This window comes from Myotis yumanensis, unplaced genomic scaffold (genome assembly GCF_028538775.1).
Source record: "Myotis yumanensis isolate MYYU_CA2020_CCGP unplaced genomic scaffold, mMyoYum1.0.hap1 SCAF_1, whole genome shotgun sequence".
Lineage (NCBI taxonomy): Eukaryota > Metazoa > Chordata > Mammalia > Chiroptera > Vespertilionidae > Myotis > Myotis yumanensis.
Window position 1 is genome coordinate 10,765,939 of NW_027223752.1, and position 18,353 is coordinate 10,784,291.

At 39.4% G+C, this 18,353-nt stretch overlaps 1 protein-coding gene across 5 annotated transcripts in view; it reads left to right on the forward strand.

The window, feature by feature from the left end:
- The window catches only part of LOC139009544 (ribosomal protein S6 kinase alpha-5-like), a 121,580-nt gene that overhangs the window by 55,383 nt on the left and 47,844 nt on the right, over positions 1 to 18,353 (forward strand). For 3 of the 5 annotated variants that reach the window (XM_070413808.1, XM_070413815.1, XM_070413823.1), the window contains exons 4-5: positions 1,643 to 1,758; positions 5,272 to 5,379. The exons of 1 other annotated variant lie outside the window; for it this stretch is intronic. In XM_070413808.1, the coding sequence (XP_070269909.1) occupies positions 1,643 to 1,758; positions 5,272 to 5,379 (224 nt within the window). Of the gene's footprint in view, positions 1 to 1,642; positions 1,759 to 5,271; positions 5,380 to 13,766; positions 13,836 to 18,353 lie in introns of those variants that run through there. One more of the 5 variants, XM_070413832.1, reaches the window with a different exon arrangement.

Below are 18,353 nucleotides of genomic sequence, written 5' to 3' on the forward strand. Positions count from 1 at the left end.
AGTAGATTAAGGTGATAACCATTTCTTTGATGGTCCTTCCAAGAATACATAACCTGCATTTAATAATAAAAAAGCATTAGGTAAAACCCAAATTGAAGGTTGGCCCTCAGAATGACTGGCCTAGCCTCTTCAAGATGTCAAGAAAGACCGAGGGTTCCAGACTAAAGAGCTATGATAGCCATGGGTCCTGCACTGGAAAAAAGTAGCTACAAAGAGCAGTCATTGGGGCAAATGACAAAATTTGACTAGGGAGTATAAATTAGATTTTTTTTATCATACTTAGTTTTGACATGGATGGTTGTACTCTGTTTATATGAAAGGATGTTCTTTTTCTTAGGAGATGCACACTGAAGGATTTGGGGATAGGAACATGATGTCTCTAGTTTACTTTCAACAGCAAAGGAAAAATATGCACATATGTAAAAACAGAGAGACTACTAAAGCAAGTGAAGCAAAATATAAACAATCGGTAGATTTGCATAATAGGAATATGGAGGTTTCTTGTACTGTTTTTGCAAATATTTTTGTAAGCATGAAATTATACCAAGATACATTTTCTTAAAAACCCAAGTTTAAGGCATTGTGACCCAGATATAAAGGAATTTTCACCAGCCCTTCTAGACTAATGCCAGGTTTCATGCCACTGTCCCTGTAATGCTAGCCTGTGAAACAAGATTAAAGTATAATTTTTCCAAAACAGCATTAGAGTTGTAGCTTTCTCCTGCTCTGACTTTGCTCCAGTCATTGTGGCGTATCCAGAAAGACATATCGATTACACATATTGTCCTTTGTATGTATGTATGTATTATTTCTCATGACTGAACATTTGATGAGGTTTGGACTGCAGATACTTCGAGGTTCTAAACTCTGGCAAGAATTTAGAATGTAGCTCTTCTAGGTTTCCAAATTCAGATGCTTCTGCTTTAACAGGCAGGTAGATTAAGGTGATAACCTCTTAGGAAAGAGTGTAGATACTCCTGTAGGCAAGGCCAAGTACTTTAATGAGAGAACAACCCTGGGTTCACTCCTATAAGAAATAAATTTGAAAAAAATAAAAATAAAAATAAATTCGCTCTGAAATTCGGTGCCATAAATATGTCAGTGTTCATTTTAGCTTGGCACATTCTCCCAAAAAGATTGACATATTGTTTACCTATCTGCTACCTACTATTCATTTTTGGAAAGGTGCATAGGAAATCTTGGAAAATAAGGAATTGGCTTAAAAATAGTGACTGTTAAAAGGAAAGCTGGGATTTTTCTTTGTGTCTTGTTTTGTTCTGTTCATTTTTTAGTATAGTCATTGAAGTGGCAGTTGTTTCAATACTCATTGGTGATGGCTGAGGGTTCTGATATGCTGTATTTGAGAAACTGTATTTAAATATATGTAGAACTCGTGTAATAGTTTTAATGGCAATACTCTATGCAAATTCATTTGATTGTAGTTCAGGCTAGTCATTATCTTATGAAACTGTATTGTATATGAATTTAGTAATATATTCTTATGAAACTGTATACTAAGAATTATACCAAAAGTCATATATTAAAGTCAGTGCCTTGTGGTTAATCCATATTGATTAAAAGGAAACACTTCCATTAGTTTATGAACACAAGTCAAAGAAAGAAAAATATATTTCATTTTTAGATTATATAAATGGTGGAGAACTTTTTACTCATCTTTCTCAAAGAGAGCGTTTCACAGAGCACGAGGTGCAGATCTATATTGGAGAGATTGTGCTCGCCCTCGAACATCTCCACAAGGTAAGATGCTCAACCTTTGGGGTTTCTCTCTTTGAAAAATCTACTAACCGAAGTCATGATGGAGCTAAGACAGCTAATGTTTTTACGTGTCATTGTCTTTGTGGTGATTGTGAAAGCACACTTGTAGACCCTTAACCTCGTTTCTCAATTTTATAGTTCTCTCTCTCTCTTTTTTAATATATTTGTATTGATTTCAGAGAGGAAGGGAAAGGGAGAGAGAGAGAGAAACATCAATGATGAGAGAGAATCATTGATCAACTGCCTCTTGCATGTGCCCCGTAGTGGTTGAGCCCACATCCCAACTCAGGCATGTGCCCTGACCAGGAATCGAACCCATAACCTCCTGATTTATAGGTCGGCGCTCAACCACTGAGCCCCACTGGCCGGGCTATAGTTCTCTTTTTTAAAATCTGCTTTCTTTAGTAGTTCCTGTGATGCAGATTTAAAATGCAGAGCCTGAGTAATATTCTGTCTTTTTTTTTTTTAATGAAAAATCCTAATGCTTATTACAAAGTATCATCAAAATAAAATTTTTCATTCTTAAGTATTATTTTGTATTAGTTTCAGGTGTGTATAGCATAGTGATTAGCTAATAATATACTTTACAAAGTAGTCCCCCGATATTTCCAGTACCTACCTGGTATCATGCATAGTTATCACAGTAACTTTTCCCTTCTTAAAATAACCTTTACAATAAAGCCAAAGTCATAATACGTATTTCCTTAGTAGAGACTCACTTCCCTTTATATCTTCACGGTGTATTTCCTGCTGAGGTTGGAGAAGATGAGTTATTTGAAAGAAGCATCTACCTGTGCTACCCCGCTTCCTCACTGTCCACCCTGGCTTGTTTTTGTCATTGTTTTGTTTCTGAGACCCTCTCTCACGCCCTCCCTCCCGCCCTCATGTAGCATGAACTTAGTTACTAAAAACATTCCATGAAATTCATGTCTGTGATGCAGTTTGAACTCTATAAAATTAGTTTAAGCTTTTAAAAACATTGTCTCAGATACTATTAATCTCGATCCAAGAAACTTTGACTAAAAAAACTTTTTTTTTAACTTAATGAGGAAGAATTGTGGAAGCGGTTATTATGTGCCTCAGAAATAGAAAGCACTAAAGCAATTTTTACCAAAGGCCTGTGAGGCTGCAAGGAGACTGGCATGGCTTGAGTCACTGAATTAGGATGATGTAGGCACACCATAAAGCCACTCTTCTTCTTTGTTTTGTATTCATATCCACACTAGATTACAGGTGACCATAGGAAAGAATGAAGAGAATCGAAGGGAAAAGACAGGACCAAAGAGGGAATTTTTAAAGAGGCAGGGAGATTAGAATGGCAAGATGGAGGCAATGGATGGCAGAGGCTCTGAGAAAAAATGAGGAGTTTTAAGAAAAAAAGTGAGGGAATCAAGAAAAAGGTAGATCCGGCCCATCCGGCCCAGAACAGAAATGAGGCTGGGCAGGTGGAGGGAGATGGGGTTCAGAATAGGAATCTTAAGGGAAGTGAATGAAAAATATGTAAGAATAGGGGCAAAAGAAAGAAAGCTCCAGGGGCAGGGCTGCAGTGCCCTGGAGAGAGTAACGGGGAGCGAGGAGGGAGTGAGCTGAGCTGAGATGATGGGAGCTGAAATCTCTGTTCCTTTTGATAGACTTGTTGATATGGTGACAAGCTTTATGCCTGCGATTATTTTTGTGGGATATACAGTAGTTAGGACATCTTTTTCTCTCTCTCTCTCAAATGATAAGAATTTTATTAAAAGAGGGAGAGTTATTCTGTAGCACCGAAGCAAACTTTTATAGTAAATTTTCAGCAAGGTATTCTAGCTATTACAAAGTTTTTAAAAAGGCTTCCGAATTATCCTTAAAAATAAAGTTTCAGTTAGGTGCCTAAACACTTAAAAATGGGGTATATTATATACACACAAAATAGAGCAGTTTCACGAAGGACATCTTTTTATACATGAACCAAATCAGGCCCAGGAATAGGCAGAAAATACCTTTTTATTTTATGTTTAGGAGTATTAGATGTAGTTTTTAATGGCATGAAAATGATGGTGGAGAAGGCCATAAATTCCTGAGCGAAAACTAACAAACTAACAAAATACAGAGCTCTGAGGGGAAAGCTTAGTAAATTGAGTTTTTAATTTGTGTGAAAGCTTTAATTTTGTTTATGAAAGGAAAATCCATGAACATTCATTATCATTAAAACAGGGTAATCAGAAACACAGAAATAAGAGAACATGATGAATTCTGAATATAAATGTACTTGATATGGAGTGGAAATAATCTAGCAGGTCAGATCTCAGCTAAGTTTCTCTTAATCTTCCTACCCTAAAAAGGTAAATACAAAGAAGTAGAACACAAAGCCAGTTTTGTTAGTCTTGATATAGCTGCCAGCACTGATTTTCCCAGGAAGAGACAAAAATGGGAGTTTATTTGGAAGAACTGTGGGAATAAAAACAAAGGAGTGACCATTGTGGGATCCAGTGCCATTAGAGAGGTGAAGGATATGAACTGGCCAAGAAGGCACCTACACATCACTGGGGTGAGGATGGGAGCACCCACACATCACCTGGGGTGAGGATGGGAGCACCCACACATCACTGGGGTGAGGATGGGAGCACCCACACATCACTGGGGTGAGGATGGGAGCACCCACACATCACCTGGGGTGAGGATGGGAGCACCCACACATCACCTGGGGTGAGGATGGGAGCACCCACACATCACTGGGGTGAGGATGGGAGCACCCACACATCACTGGGGTGAGGATGGGAGCACCCACACATCACCTGGGGTGAGGATGGGAGCACCCACACATCACCTGGGGTGAGGATGGGAGCACCCACACATCACCTGGGGTGAGGATGGGAGCACCCACACATCACTTGGGGTGAGGATGGGAGCACCCACACATCACTGGGGTGAGGATGGAAGCACCCACACATCACCTGGGGTGAGGATGGAAGCACCCACACATCACCTGGGGTGAGGATGGGAGCACCCACACATCACCTGGGGTGAGGATGGGAGCACCCACACATCACCTGGGGTGAGGATGGGAGCACCTACACATCACTGGGGTGAGGATGGAAGCACCCACACATCACTGGGGTGAGGATGGGAGCACCTACACATCACTGGGGTGAGGATGGGAGCACCTACACATCACTGGGGTGAGGATGGAAGCACCCACACATCACCTGGGGTGAGGGTGGGAGCTGTGACAAGAATAGAGACAGGAAGCAGCAGTGGTCATCGGGGAGACTCTACAGAAGGTCCAGCAGGGATGGACCCTCACTACACAGAGAACGGAGACCTGTGGGAGGGGCCCGGGGAACCCCGCAGTTGAGCCCGAGATGGAGGGACTTACATTTGCCCTGTTCAGTGACTAAGACCCATTATAACATCCTGAGAATGCCTTGTTTGTTTATTTTTGTTTGTTTGTTTTTAAGGTAGATAAAGACTTTTGGAAATTGTTATTTTTAAATGCATATTTATTTGTTTTTACAGTTGGGGATTATATACCGTGACATTAAGCTTGAGAATATTCTGCTTGATTCTAATGGCCATGTGGTGCTGACAGATTTTGGTCTGAGTAAGGAGTTTGTGGCTGATGAAGTGAGTATGATATTTTAATTTAAAGTTAGTAATGACAATATAAACAGTGATGAAAAATTAGCTATGGAGTAAGCATTTAACAGGATAGTACCATATGGATTATGGATCTTTGTGCAGATTTGCCTCAAGGAGCATTTGGCATGGATGACTATAAAGATTTTTAGTTTAAAATTACCATGGAACCATCCTGTTAGAATTGCAGTAAATCTTTGATGAGTATATCATAATTCTCCAGTTTAAAACAAAACAAAACTATGCATTTAACTTTCCCCATCAAATATAACTAAAAAATTTAAATAACCCTTTGGGGCCTTTAGGTCTGGCTTAGGTGGTAGCCAATAGAGAATAGGAAACAAAGCACATGCAATTACATTGTAATTCCAGAGTAGGACGTGGCATGTTGTGATGGCCCTTTGAATTCATTTGACAAGAAAGAGAAGACTCTACCAGACTTAATTCTTTAATAAACTTACTGGGTTTGGTGGTGTTGTTTTTTCTTATATGAACTAAAATGTAATAGCTCATCTGCAGATTTTAAATATGGAGGACTTTGCATTTTTAATACTGATTAGAGTTTGTTCAATATTACAAGTACATTTAATGACATTTAAAATTGTACATCTATTAGCTGTAATTAAATATTTTTGTAGCAGTTGTAATAAAAATTATATTTTTACATTACTAGTTATTTGGCATAACTAAGTAAATATGAATGCCAATTCATTACTATCGGAGAAATTACTGGTACAGAATACAGAATCACAGTAAAATTTTTGCTATAAAGGACTTTGTTTGAAACATCATAATTGGGTTCCAAATTAGGCGTTTCCGTTTCTGATGGCTTGCTTTTTGGAATATTGCTAAAGCAGCCCTAGGTGAATTAGTTAAGTTCCAAAACTATAAAATCTAAAGATCTCAATTTTTAAATCGTATCTATGTCCACTCAATTTACTTATTTAACAAATATTTGTTGACCACTTATTATGCTAGGTACTGGATAATATGATGATGAATAAAATAGAAATAGTGTCTGACCTCATGAAGTTGGTTAAAATAATATATTATCTTTGACAAAAAATCATAGTTATAAAATAGATTAGATGAATTTTTGAGAAATATACTTCAAATTTGATTTTTAATACTTTTTCTCCTTTGCAAAAATTTTAGTGGCAACTTCAGTAAAATGTGACTGATTAAATATGTTAACACTACAGGCCCGATGCCCGAAAGTTTGTGCAAGAGTAGGCCTTCCTTCCCCCAGCTGCCGGAACCGGCTTCCCTCTGGCACCTGGGACCCGGGCTGGCTTCCCTCCAACCCCAGCTTGGTCAGGAAAGACATCTGGAAGATATCTGGTCTAATTAGCATATTACCCTTTTATTATTATAGATTTGCTTCCTCATGAAACCCCACTATAAGTGAAAGTCAAGGAGTAAAATAGGAATGCACTCAAAAGGGAGAGAAGAAAATATCAATCAGATTTTGGAAGATGAACAGCAGAAATATTAGTTGTAACCGATATTCATTTGTATTAAAATATCATCTTTCTTGGAATGGGTTTTTCTTTTGTCCATTTCTATTCTCTCTCCTTGGTTTTCAGCTTAAACTGGCCTTTTTAATCACAGTGAATTCCTAAGCCAGTGATGTGAGAAGCACCAAAGCAGGCTAATGCATCTCTGGCCCCCAGAGAGGATCAAGAATTAGGGACACCAGATACCCCTCAAAGTAGGGGAGCAGGTGATAACAGGACACAGGAGGTTTGGAAGTCTGTATAAGTAGGTAGCCCCCAGATCTCATGTCTACCCCATTCACAGAGGCAAGTGTGCCTTTCTTACCTTCGTGGAAGACTGAAAAAAATGGACAGACTGTGGGTTCTGGGGCAGTAGGCACAGCTGAGGGTGAGGACACCATGTTGAAGCTAGTGATGAAGTGAAAGTTGACACACTGAACTATGGAACTCCAGGGCTTCTTTCTGCCCTTCACTCTGCAAACTTGGCTTCCTAGACAGGAAGATTCCTCTCTGAGAAATGGAGAACAAAAGTCTGCAGATGCTGTCAGCAGTTCGTTTGACCAGTGAACTGGCCCAGCCACATCTGCCTACAGCAAGCTATGAGGGAGGGTGAAGGGAGGGGGTGGGGAGAGCTACAGGAGGGTGGGGCAGCAGACAGAGCTACTGGAGGGCGGCAGCGAGCTACTGGCGCACAGATTTGTGCGCAGGGCTACTAGTATATATATATTGATTGATTTCAGAGGGAGAGGGAGAGAGAGAGAGAGAGAAACATTAATGAGGAAAGAGAGTCATTGATCGGCTGCCTCCTGTATGCCCCCTACTGGGGATAGAGCCTGCAACCCGGGCATGTCCCCTTGACTGGAATCAAACCTGGGACCCTTCAGTCTGCAGGCCGATGCTCTATTGACTGAGCCAAACCAGCTAGGGCCATATTTAATTTTTTGAGGAGCCTGCATACTGTTTTCCATAGTGGCTACACCAGTCTGCATTCGCACCAGCAGTGTACTAGGGTTCCCTTTTTTCCTCATCCTTGCCAGCACTTGTCATTTGTTGATTTGTTGATGGTAGCCATCCTGACAGGTGGGAGGCAATACCTCATTGTCATGACTTTGAGTAGTTTTTCATGTCTCTTGGCCATCTGTATGTTCACTTTGGAGAAGGTCTATTTAAGTCCTTTGCCCATTTTTTAATTGGATTGTTTGTCTTTTGTTAAGTTGTATGAGTTCCTTTTATATTTTGGATATTAACCTTTTATCAGATGTATCATTGGCAAATATATTCTCCCATGCAGTGGGCTTCCTTTTCCTTTTGGTGATGGTTTCTTTTGCTGTGCAGAAGCTTTTTATTTTGATGTAGTCCCATTTATTTATTTTCTCCTTAGTTTCCTTTGCCCTATGAGATGTATCTGTAAACATATTGCTACGAGAGTTGTCTTTTTCTTCTAGGATTTTTATAGTTTCCCAGCTTACATTTAGGTCTTTTATCGATTTTGAGTTTATTCTTGTGTATGGTGTAAGTTGGTGGTCTGGTTTCATTTTTTTTCATATATCCGTCCAATTTTCCCAACACCGTTTATCAGAGACTGTCTTGACTCCTTTGTATGTTCTTGCCTCCTTTGTCAAGTATTAATGGCTTGGGTTTATTTCTGGGATTTCTGTTCCATTGATCTATATGCCTGTTTTTATGCCAGTACCAGGCTGTTTTGATTATAGTGGCTTTGAGGTATAACTTGATATCTGGTATTGTGATCCCTCCAGCTTTGTTCTTCTTTCTCAAGGTTGCTGTGGCTATTCAGGGTCTCTTTTGGTTCCATATAAATTTTTGGAGTATTTGCTCTAGATCTGTGAAATATGCCTTTGGTATTTTAATAGGGAATTTGTAGATTGCTTTAGGGAGTATAGACATTTTAATGATGTTAATTCTACCAATCCATGGACACGGTATATTCTTCCACTTGTTTATATCTTCTTCTATCTCTTTTTTCAATGTATGAACCATTTATACATTCACTCATTCACTCCATCAATTTGGTGAGGGCATTCTATGTGCTAGACATTAACTATGTTCTGGTAATACAAGGGAATCACTTAATAATCCCATATTTATGGGTACCTGTGTCTGATCATTTGGCAGATGTTGGCCTTTGGGGACAGAAAAATATTAGTATCAAACCCCAAAATAAACAAAAATCAAACATGGATCAGAGTTGTTGGATTTTAATACAGATTAGTCAGCTATGCTATGTGGCTAAATCAGGTGACTCCTCACAAGAGAGCCTTGTGTTTCTGCCGGTCATGTCAACAGCTGCTCTTCAAGGGAAGGAAAGGTATTCTCGTCAGATACTATAGTTTTTGAGCACTGAGTTGTTTAGGATGTTATTTTTCTTCTAGTTTTATTTAACTACATGCAGATTCATTTTAATAATCTGTTATGAAAATTTTTAAGTGCTCAATGTTAAATTATGAAAACAGAGAATGTACGTACCATATTTAAGAATAGGGTAATTAATAACTCATAAATGAATCACCTTGACATTATCTATAATAATAAAAGTGTAATATGCAAATTTACCGAACAGCCGAACAGCAGAATGACCGTCTTGACGACCATGCTATGACACACACTGGTACCAGGCCAGCCAAGGAGGGTGCGATGCGATTGGTCGGGAGGCCCCGCTATGGCCCCACAATTGCCCCAGAGAGGGCGGCCCTGGCCACCAACTGGTGGGCTGCAGCAGGTGGGCGGGGCAATCAATTAAGGGGCTCCTGGATTGTGAGAGGGCGCAGGCTGGGCTGAAGGATGCCCCCCCTCCCCGAGTGTACAAATTTCATGCACCAGGCCTCTAGTTTCTTTATCTATAAGTAAGAACAGATGCTCTGAATGTTTTTAAAGTCTTCAGTTAGAATCTTATATCCAATACCTAGTAGACTGTCTGACTCACAGTAAGAACTCAATAAATGTTTGCTGAACTGTACTCTCAAAAAATCCTATGAAGGACATATATTAGTTGACAGATACTTAGAAATGTTTTCTTTTCTTCTTAGAACCTGAAGGGATTTATCAAAATCTGTTGTTGAGAAAAGAACACATCTATAAAAGTATCAAATTTGTAAAGTGTTCCTTATCATATAAAAGATTTTTAAGGTTTCTAAAAAAAATCAATTTTATCCTTATATAATCCAGTTTAGCAAAATGTAATCTGGGAACAATTCATCCTATCTAATAATAGACAAACATGGTAATTGACCATACCTTTGCTATGCTTCCCATTGGCTAATCAGGGCGATATGCAAATTAACTTCCAACAAAGATGGAGGTTAATTTGCATACGTAGACGCAATGCTGGGAGGCGAAAGGGGAAGGACGGAAGAAGCCTCCTGCCACTGACGGTTATTGGAAACCCAGGCAGCAGGCAAGAGCCAGGTGGCAGGGCAAAGGGCCGCCAGCAGCTGCCTTTTCCCTGCCCCCCCTCCCCCCCGGCCGGTGTTCGGAGAAGTACCTGTATTTTTTTTTTTTTCAAAGTACTTTTGCCCCACAGAGGGCGAAATTTTTAATAATTTCTTGACATGGTAAAAGAATTTTACATTACGATCCAAGGGTGGTGGGGTGAGGAGAAGGAGCAGCAGAACAATCCAACAAACAAAAAGGGAAACAGAAATGCATGGTGGAAGGGATTTGAAGGGTAGGTAGGGGCATTGCCCAACTAAAATGCAATTGGTTTGTTACTGAGTACTATTCATGGGAAGACAGCATCCTGACTCCTTCTCTATACAGCATATTGGGAGTAAAAATGATGCATCCAGGTGGAAATATGATTAGGGGTTGGAAGACAGACAGAAAGAAGAAGTCAGAAATAGACACTGAGAGAGTCACTGACTGGCTGGCTGCAAATACTGACTCTCCAGTAGTGATAGAATAAAAAAGTGGGGGATATCTCTGGAAGATTCAAGAGATAGGGGCAACTCTTCTATGGTTTTGACTTGCCCAGCAGATTTCCACATACACACGTGTACACTCCTATGTTTGCATGCACACACATATACATATAACTGACTGCCCTCCCTGGAAGCACAGAAGAAGCCGCCAGAAGAAGAAGCCACCCACTTTTGGTCCAGGCGCCAGCGCCTGCAGCTGGCTGCAGCCCAGGAGACGGACAAGCCACCCGCCTGAGGTCCCAGGCTGCAGCCACCCGGAGAAGCTGCCAGCCCTGTGGTCCAGGGCGCCAGCGCCTGTGGCCAGGGAAATAGGTTCCCTCTTCTCCTATTGCAGTCATTACTTCAATATTCCCCTTCTGAATTTCTCTCCTGTGCTGCAACCCAACTCCACTTTTTATCGGAATGATACGGAACAGAGAGAGCAATGTTAAAAGCTTACATTTTTAAGCCGGTAAGGTTGGTACTTAAACATATAAATGGAAAAACTAAAGTCCTTAAGGTAACAAAGGCCTCTTATATCCAGCAATCCATATGGGGACGGAAAACTTTGCAATGATGACAATTAGTGAAGATATGAATCAACTAAAACAGTTGACAGGGACAATTCTTCCATCTTTGAAAATATCTACATCAAATCTGTTTAAATAGATTTTCATCTGCATAATATAACACATTCTGACAAGACCACCACCACCACCAATGTGGTCAGTGTTATGCCAATAAATGTTTAATAATTGAGGGACGCCCCCCCCCCCCCCCAGTGCACAAGTGCACTGGGCTACTAGTAATTAAATAACTCAAATATTATAAATAAGTCATAATTAAATAACTTGCCAATTAGTAATTATATGAATATTTGATGAATACCTCTGGAATACAGGCTCATTAGAGCAAGGAATTTGCTGTTCACCACTATATTTCTGGGGCCTTTCAATACTTGGCACATAGTAGGTACTCAATAAATATTTGTTAAATTCTTAAATTAAGAAATATACAGAGATGAATATTATACCAGGAGCAGGAACTTCAAGCATGTGTAAAAATAAATTCCTGAAAATTAAATAGAAATATATTTCCCAGAGCAAATGAGGACAGAATTTAGATGGGGGGAGATTAGTTCAGTTTTTTTATGTTGATTTGAGGAGCCTATGAGAGAGTCAAGTGGAAATACATTATTGGCATGTTTAGGTCTGGAGCCCAGGAGATAGCTCGTGGTTGGCCATATATATGTGGGAATTACCAGCACTTAGGACAGAAGAGTACCTAGCATTGAACTGTGAGGAACTGAGGATTGAACTGTGAGGTGGAAGAAGAAAAGCCTACAAAATACAGAGAGAGAGAGAGAGAGAGAGAGAGAGAGAGAGAGAGTGTGTGTGTGTGTGTGTGTGTGTGTGTGTGTCAGGAGTGTGGCACGCAGAAGCCAAGACGAGAGGCAATCTCCAGTTCAACACTACTAGGTAGTCAAGTAAGATGAGGACTGAAAAGATCTAAAATTGAAGTCAATTGTGACCTTGGCAAGAACAGTTTTAGTCAATTGGTAGGGGGTGCAAGCCAAATTGGGGTAGACTCAGAAGTGGGAGACATGTGGGTAAGTAAAGAGAGTGTGTAAACCAACACTGACAAAGGAGAAGCACAGGACACTAGCTAGAAGGGAATGTGGGATTCTGATTTTTTCTTTAATCTATCTGTTTATCAGTCAGTCCACCCATCCATTTGTCTCTCCATTAAAATTTTTAATCAGTATAAAATGGTGAGAGAAAGGCTCCAAGAGGAAGAGGATGAAAAGGAGAGAGGTCAGTTGGAGAAAGAGATGGAGCTATATAATCTTTCTCTCAAAACTGGCAACCAAGGAAGAAACTTCTTAAATCGGAGTTTAACTTTTGTGTTTTCTTGATCCGTTTGCTAGAGATTTGTCCATTTTATTATTCTCATCCAAAAATAACTTTGTCAAGCCTCTTATTTTTTTTATTTCTTTTCTGATGTTCCTTTGTTACTTCATTCCTTTACTTTCTATGAATTTCTTTCATATTCTTTTTCTGAACTTTTTGTGCACTGGGCTACTATGTTTACTCTATTTTTTATTACTATATATTTTTTTCAATTATATAGTTCTATTTGATTCTTTTTCATAACGTTCTAATCTTTCCTGTGTTGCTATATTGGAAATCTAGCTCACTAATATTTAATCTTTTAAAGTAAAATTCAATTTGTAAGAACAGCTTTAGATGTAGCTCACAAGTCCTGACATATAGCATTTTTATTGTTATTCTAATAATCTCATATTCATTGTGGTTTTCTTCTTTGGGCCATGAATTACTTACAAATAGGTTTTTAAGTTTTCACATACATAGAATTTTTTGTTGTCTTTTTGTAAATGAGCTCTAATTTGCTTTCTGTTTGGAGAACAAAATATATGTTTTTATTTTTGTGGTATTTGCTTTGTGACTTACTACTTGGTTAATTTCTATAAATGTCTTACATTTATATGAAAAGACCGTGTATTCACTAATTGTTAGATACAAAATTTTTGTATATATTTATAAACATTCGGATATCTTCCATAGCTTCACTAATTATTGTCCTGCTTGACCAGTCAGTTATAGAAGAGATATGTTAAAATACTATGATTGTGGATTTGTCCATTTCTTCTTGAAGATCTCTCCATTTTTGCTTATATAGGTTAAGTCTCCTCAAAAAATTTTGAGGGTATTCAGATTTGGAATAAAGTTATTCCCCTGGTGAATTCCTTTTATTATTATTATTTAATGACCCTACCCAATTTTAATAATTTTTTTTTACCTTAAAGTTTATTTTCTTGCTATTAATAAGATACTCCAAAAACAAACAAAAAAAAAGATACTCCAGCTTTCTATTGGTTAGTGCTGGTCTGATATATCTTTTTCCATCTCTTTACTTTCAATATTTCTTTGTCATTATGTTTTAGGTATGCCTTTTATAAATAACATATAGCTGGATTTTGTTTTTGATCCAGAGAGTTTCTGTCTTTTAACTGGTGAGTTAAACCTGTATATTATGATTACTGATGTATTTTTATTTTTCTCATTTTACTATGTTTTTCTTTTTTACCATAATTTCTCTTTGCTCTTCCCCCTCCTTTCCTGCCTTCTATTTAAATGATTAAGATTACTTTCTTTTATTTCCCTCTAAGAGTATGAAATTATATATTCATCCTTAGAGGGAAGATATATATATATATATATATATATATATATATATACCCTATTTCTGTTCTTTTAGTGGTTATTACCCTGACATTTTAAAATTATATAATGACTTTAATAGAGTCTAAAATGAACCATTATGTCTATGATTGTCATGACCACTTCAAGAACATTGGAATGTTTTAACTTCAGTTATCTATATCATTTTACATATTATTGCTTATTTATTATTTTAGTCCTGGATTATGTTCTATTTCTTCCAACTAATCATTATTGTATAATTATTATTTTCATTTTATAAATTTAATACTTGTTTAGATTTTCTCACATATTTACCTGTTTCCTCTGCTCACTGTTGCTTCTTACATCTTACTCTTAGCTTGTGAGTTTAGTTTATTTCTGAAGTGCAACCTTTAGGTTTTTTTTAACAAGGAGCAGTAAATAGTAAATTCTGTCTTTGTCTTAATATGCCTTAATTTTGCCCTGCATATCTAATGATTGTTTCACTGGGTATAGATATATCTAGGAATGGACTAGGTTTTTTTAAAAAAAAATTTTATTGTGAAGTAAAACAAAACAAAAACCAGAAGTATAGTGAATTATTATAAGGCAAACACTCTTCTAACCACTATAGAAATGCATCACCTATGAATATGTTTTTATTTAGTTTGCTTGGGACTCTTAAAACATTCAGGATAATTTTCTCAAGTATATGTTCTATTTTACGAATTCTTTAATTGTGTCTACTATGTTTACTCTATTTTTTATTACTATATTTTTTTTCAATTATATAGTTCTATTTGATTCTTTTTCATAACGTTCTAATCTTTCCTATGTTGCTATATTGTTGTATGGATATTTTCCTTCATTCATATCTTTCCTCTTTTACAACATACTGGTCTTTTATAGATTACTAGAGGCCCAGTGCACAAAAATTTGTGCACTCGGGGGGGTCCCTCAGCCAGGCCTGTGCTCTCTTGCAGTCTGGGACCCCTTGGAGGATGTCCACCTGCTGGCTTAGGCTCGCTCCCTGGGGGATCAGGCCCAAGCTGGCAGTCAGACATCCCTCTGGCAGCCCGGCAGCCCTCGGGGGATGTCCACTTACCAGCAGGGAGCAGACCTAAGCTGTAGTCGGACATCCTTAGTGCTGCTAAGGAGGCGGGAGAGGCTCCTGCCACCACTGCTGTGCTGGCAGCTGGCAGCCTGGCTTGTGGCTGAGCAGAGCTCCCCCTGTGGGAGCGCACTGACCACCAGGGGACAGCTCCTGCATTGAGCATCTGCCCCCTGGTGGTCAGTGTGTGTCATAGAGACCAGTCATTCCCAGTTGTTCTGCTGTTAGGGTCAATTTGCATATGACCCTTTTATTATATAGGATAGAGGCCTGGTGCATGGGTTGGGGCTGACTGGTTTGCCCTGAAGGGTGTCCCAGATCAGGGTGGGGGTCCCCACTGGGGTGCCTGGCCAGCCTGGGTGAGGGGCTGAGGGCTGTTTGCAGGCTGGTCACACCCCCTTCAGGGTGGGGGACCCTCACCCCATGGAGGTTTGGCCAGCCTGGGTGAGGGGCTGATGGCTGTTTTCAGGCTGGCCACACCCCCTTTAGGGTGGGGGGTGCCCACTGGGGTGCCTGGCCAGTCTGGGTGAGGAGTTAAGGACCGTTTTCAGGCTCACTAAGCCCCCTGGCGACGGAAGCTCCCAGCCTCTCCTTTTTTTCTTTTTTTTATTCTGGGATTTATTTACCTTCTATAATTGAAACTTTGTTGCCTTTTGTGGAGGCTACAGCCGGCCGCGGGAAGCTTGGCTTCCTCCATCACTGGAGCAACCAAGCCTCCTGTTTGCTCCAGCTCCATGGCCACAGCCCGACTGAAAGCAGGTATCTGGGGTTTATTTAGCTTCTTTAATTGAAACTTTGTTGCCTTTTGCGGAGGCTACAGCCGGCCGCGGGAAGCTTGGCTTCCTCCATCACTGGAGCAACCAAGCCTCCTGCTCGCTCCAGCTCTGTGGCTGCCGGCCACCATCTTGGTTGGGTTAATTTGCATATAGTCGCTCTGATTGGCTGGTGGGCATGGGTTAAGGCATAGCGAAGGTACAGTCAATTTGCATGTTTGTCTTTTATTAGTGTAGATTGTTCTGTTTAAAATAATTTTGTTGTATTTATGGAGTCTTCTTTTTGTTGTATTTATAGACTCCAGTTTACTTGTTTAGTAATTTTGTGCCTCCAGGGCTTTATTCATGCGAATTCTGGACCAGCTAAGTTGTGGGAATTTCTCTGGTTCCAGAGTATCACTGATTTTTTCACTTTTCCCATGCCATGGGGGAAGAGTAAATTCATGTCCCATATCTACAAAATATACAAGCCTAACACTTTGATTTCACAAGAGGAGTGTTTGTTTTTTAAGCTAGGGCCCAAATTGAAACAAACCTATGCTGGTAGTGAATTTCATTTTTCTAGACTTCACACTTACTAAGGGTTCAGCTTTCTTAGGTTCCAAGGTTTACACAAGGGTGTTAATTTCAGTCCACCCCATTTCGGCTGAGGGCCTCATTTTTTGTTCTCATAAGAGTATCTACAGTCAAGCTTCTGGATTGCTGAGGCCTGTAACGAATTACCTTTTCTCCCTTTGTGCCGCGTAGCATAGGTTGGATGCCTACATTGCTGGTTTTCGGCTCCCTCCTCATGGCTGACTCCTGAGGGTTACCCTTACTGTATTGTGAACAAAGTCATGGATGATTAGCAATGAGATAGTCACTTAAAATCAAACATTTCCAGATAGTTGTGAGAATTTTCAAATTTAGGGGGGAAAAAACACAGGATGTGGAAAAACTTCTTTTCATTGGTAATTTACATTTAACTCACATGTTTATCAATAATGAGCAGGTAAGAGCAGGATAAAACATTAGCAAATAGAAAATAGGAATCATTTAATCTAGTGTTTATTGAGAAATACTTGAGAGTTTGGCAATTGAGTTCCTATTTGGATTCTTCATTAGAAGGAAAGCAGTTTTTTATCCAGTGTTATCTGATTCTTCTGTCTAAGGAAGAGGGAAGCCTCTTTGGTCAGCTGGTCACTTAAGTATAACTATTCTGTATTATCTGCCAGGATGGTGCACACACACACACGTTAAGGCGATTCTCATTCACAATATTTAACTTTGTGATAGCTTTAACATATGCCCCTGTATTCTTTCCTGCCTCCCACTAGAAACCATTGCCTGTCACACCTCTTTAATTTGGTGTCTTATAGAATGACTGGAATTATTCTGAAAGTCAGAACCCAGAGGGAGTAACACTTCCATTGAGGCAGAGGACGAGGAAGCAGATACAGAATTGCAAGGGGCTAAAATGGCAGTGTTTTTAAAAAAACACACTGAGATACTTAAGAAGTGCTTTGCCTTTATTTACTATTCCTCCATTATTGGAACTTTCCGACACTTAAACTTTAATTTTTCTGTCTCCTAGAATTTCCATCAAATAAATATAGTGGGGCCTTGACTTACGAGTATCCCGACTAACGAGTTTTTCGAGATACCAGCCATCTCTCGGCCGATTTTTTGCTTTGAGTTGCGAGCTAAAATTCAGGTTATGAGCCAGCTTCAGATACCCCACCACTAGTTGGCACAGCGAACGTCACAGTGAACGCCACAACATCAGCCCAGCATCACGTGTCTCACTCGTTCACTTTTTGATTTGACATACGAGTAATTTGAGTTACGAGCTCCGTCATGGAACGAATTAAACTCGTAAGTCAAGGCTCCACTGTAATTATGTATTATTTATTAATGTAAACACACATACAAAAACAAAAAACAAAACAAAACAGAAAAGCTAGCCCTGACTGGGTGGCTCAGTTTATTGGAGCATCATCCCAAAGGTTGTAGGTTCGATTCCGGTCAGGGCACATACCTAGGTTGTGGGTTCAATCCCCAGTTGAGGCGAGAACAAGAGACAACTGATTAATGTTTCTCTCTCATATCGATGTCTTTCTCTCCCTGTTTCTCCCCCTCCCTCTCCTTTCCTCTCTCTCTCTCTCTCAAATCAATGAACATATCCTTGGGTGATGATTAAAAAAACAAACACAAAAAGCTAAAGTGAATTCAGAGAGAGCTGGAAGGTGGAGGAAATATCTTCTAGCATTTAGTGTGGTTCTCAGCTCACTCTCTGTCAAGACAATAAAGAACTGAGCTGCATAGTTCTCATTGTCAGAAAAGTAAGACACGGGAAGTCTTTCTGGCACTAATCAATAAAATCTGTATGTTTCATACCCTTTGTACACTAATCTTGTGAATATCTAGTGTTTTAAAGAAGAGAATACAGATTTTCATAACTTTCAGTTTGTAAAATGTAATTATTG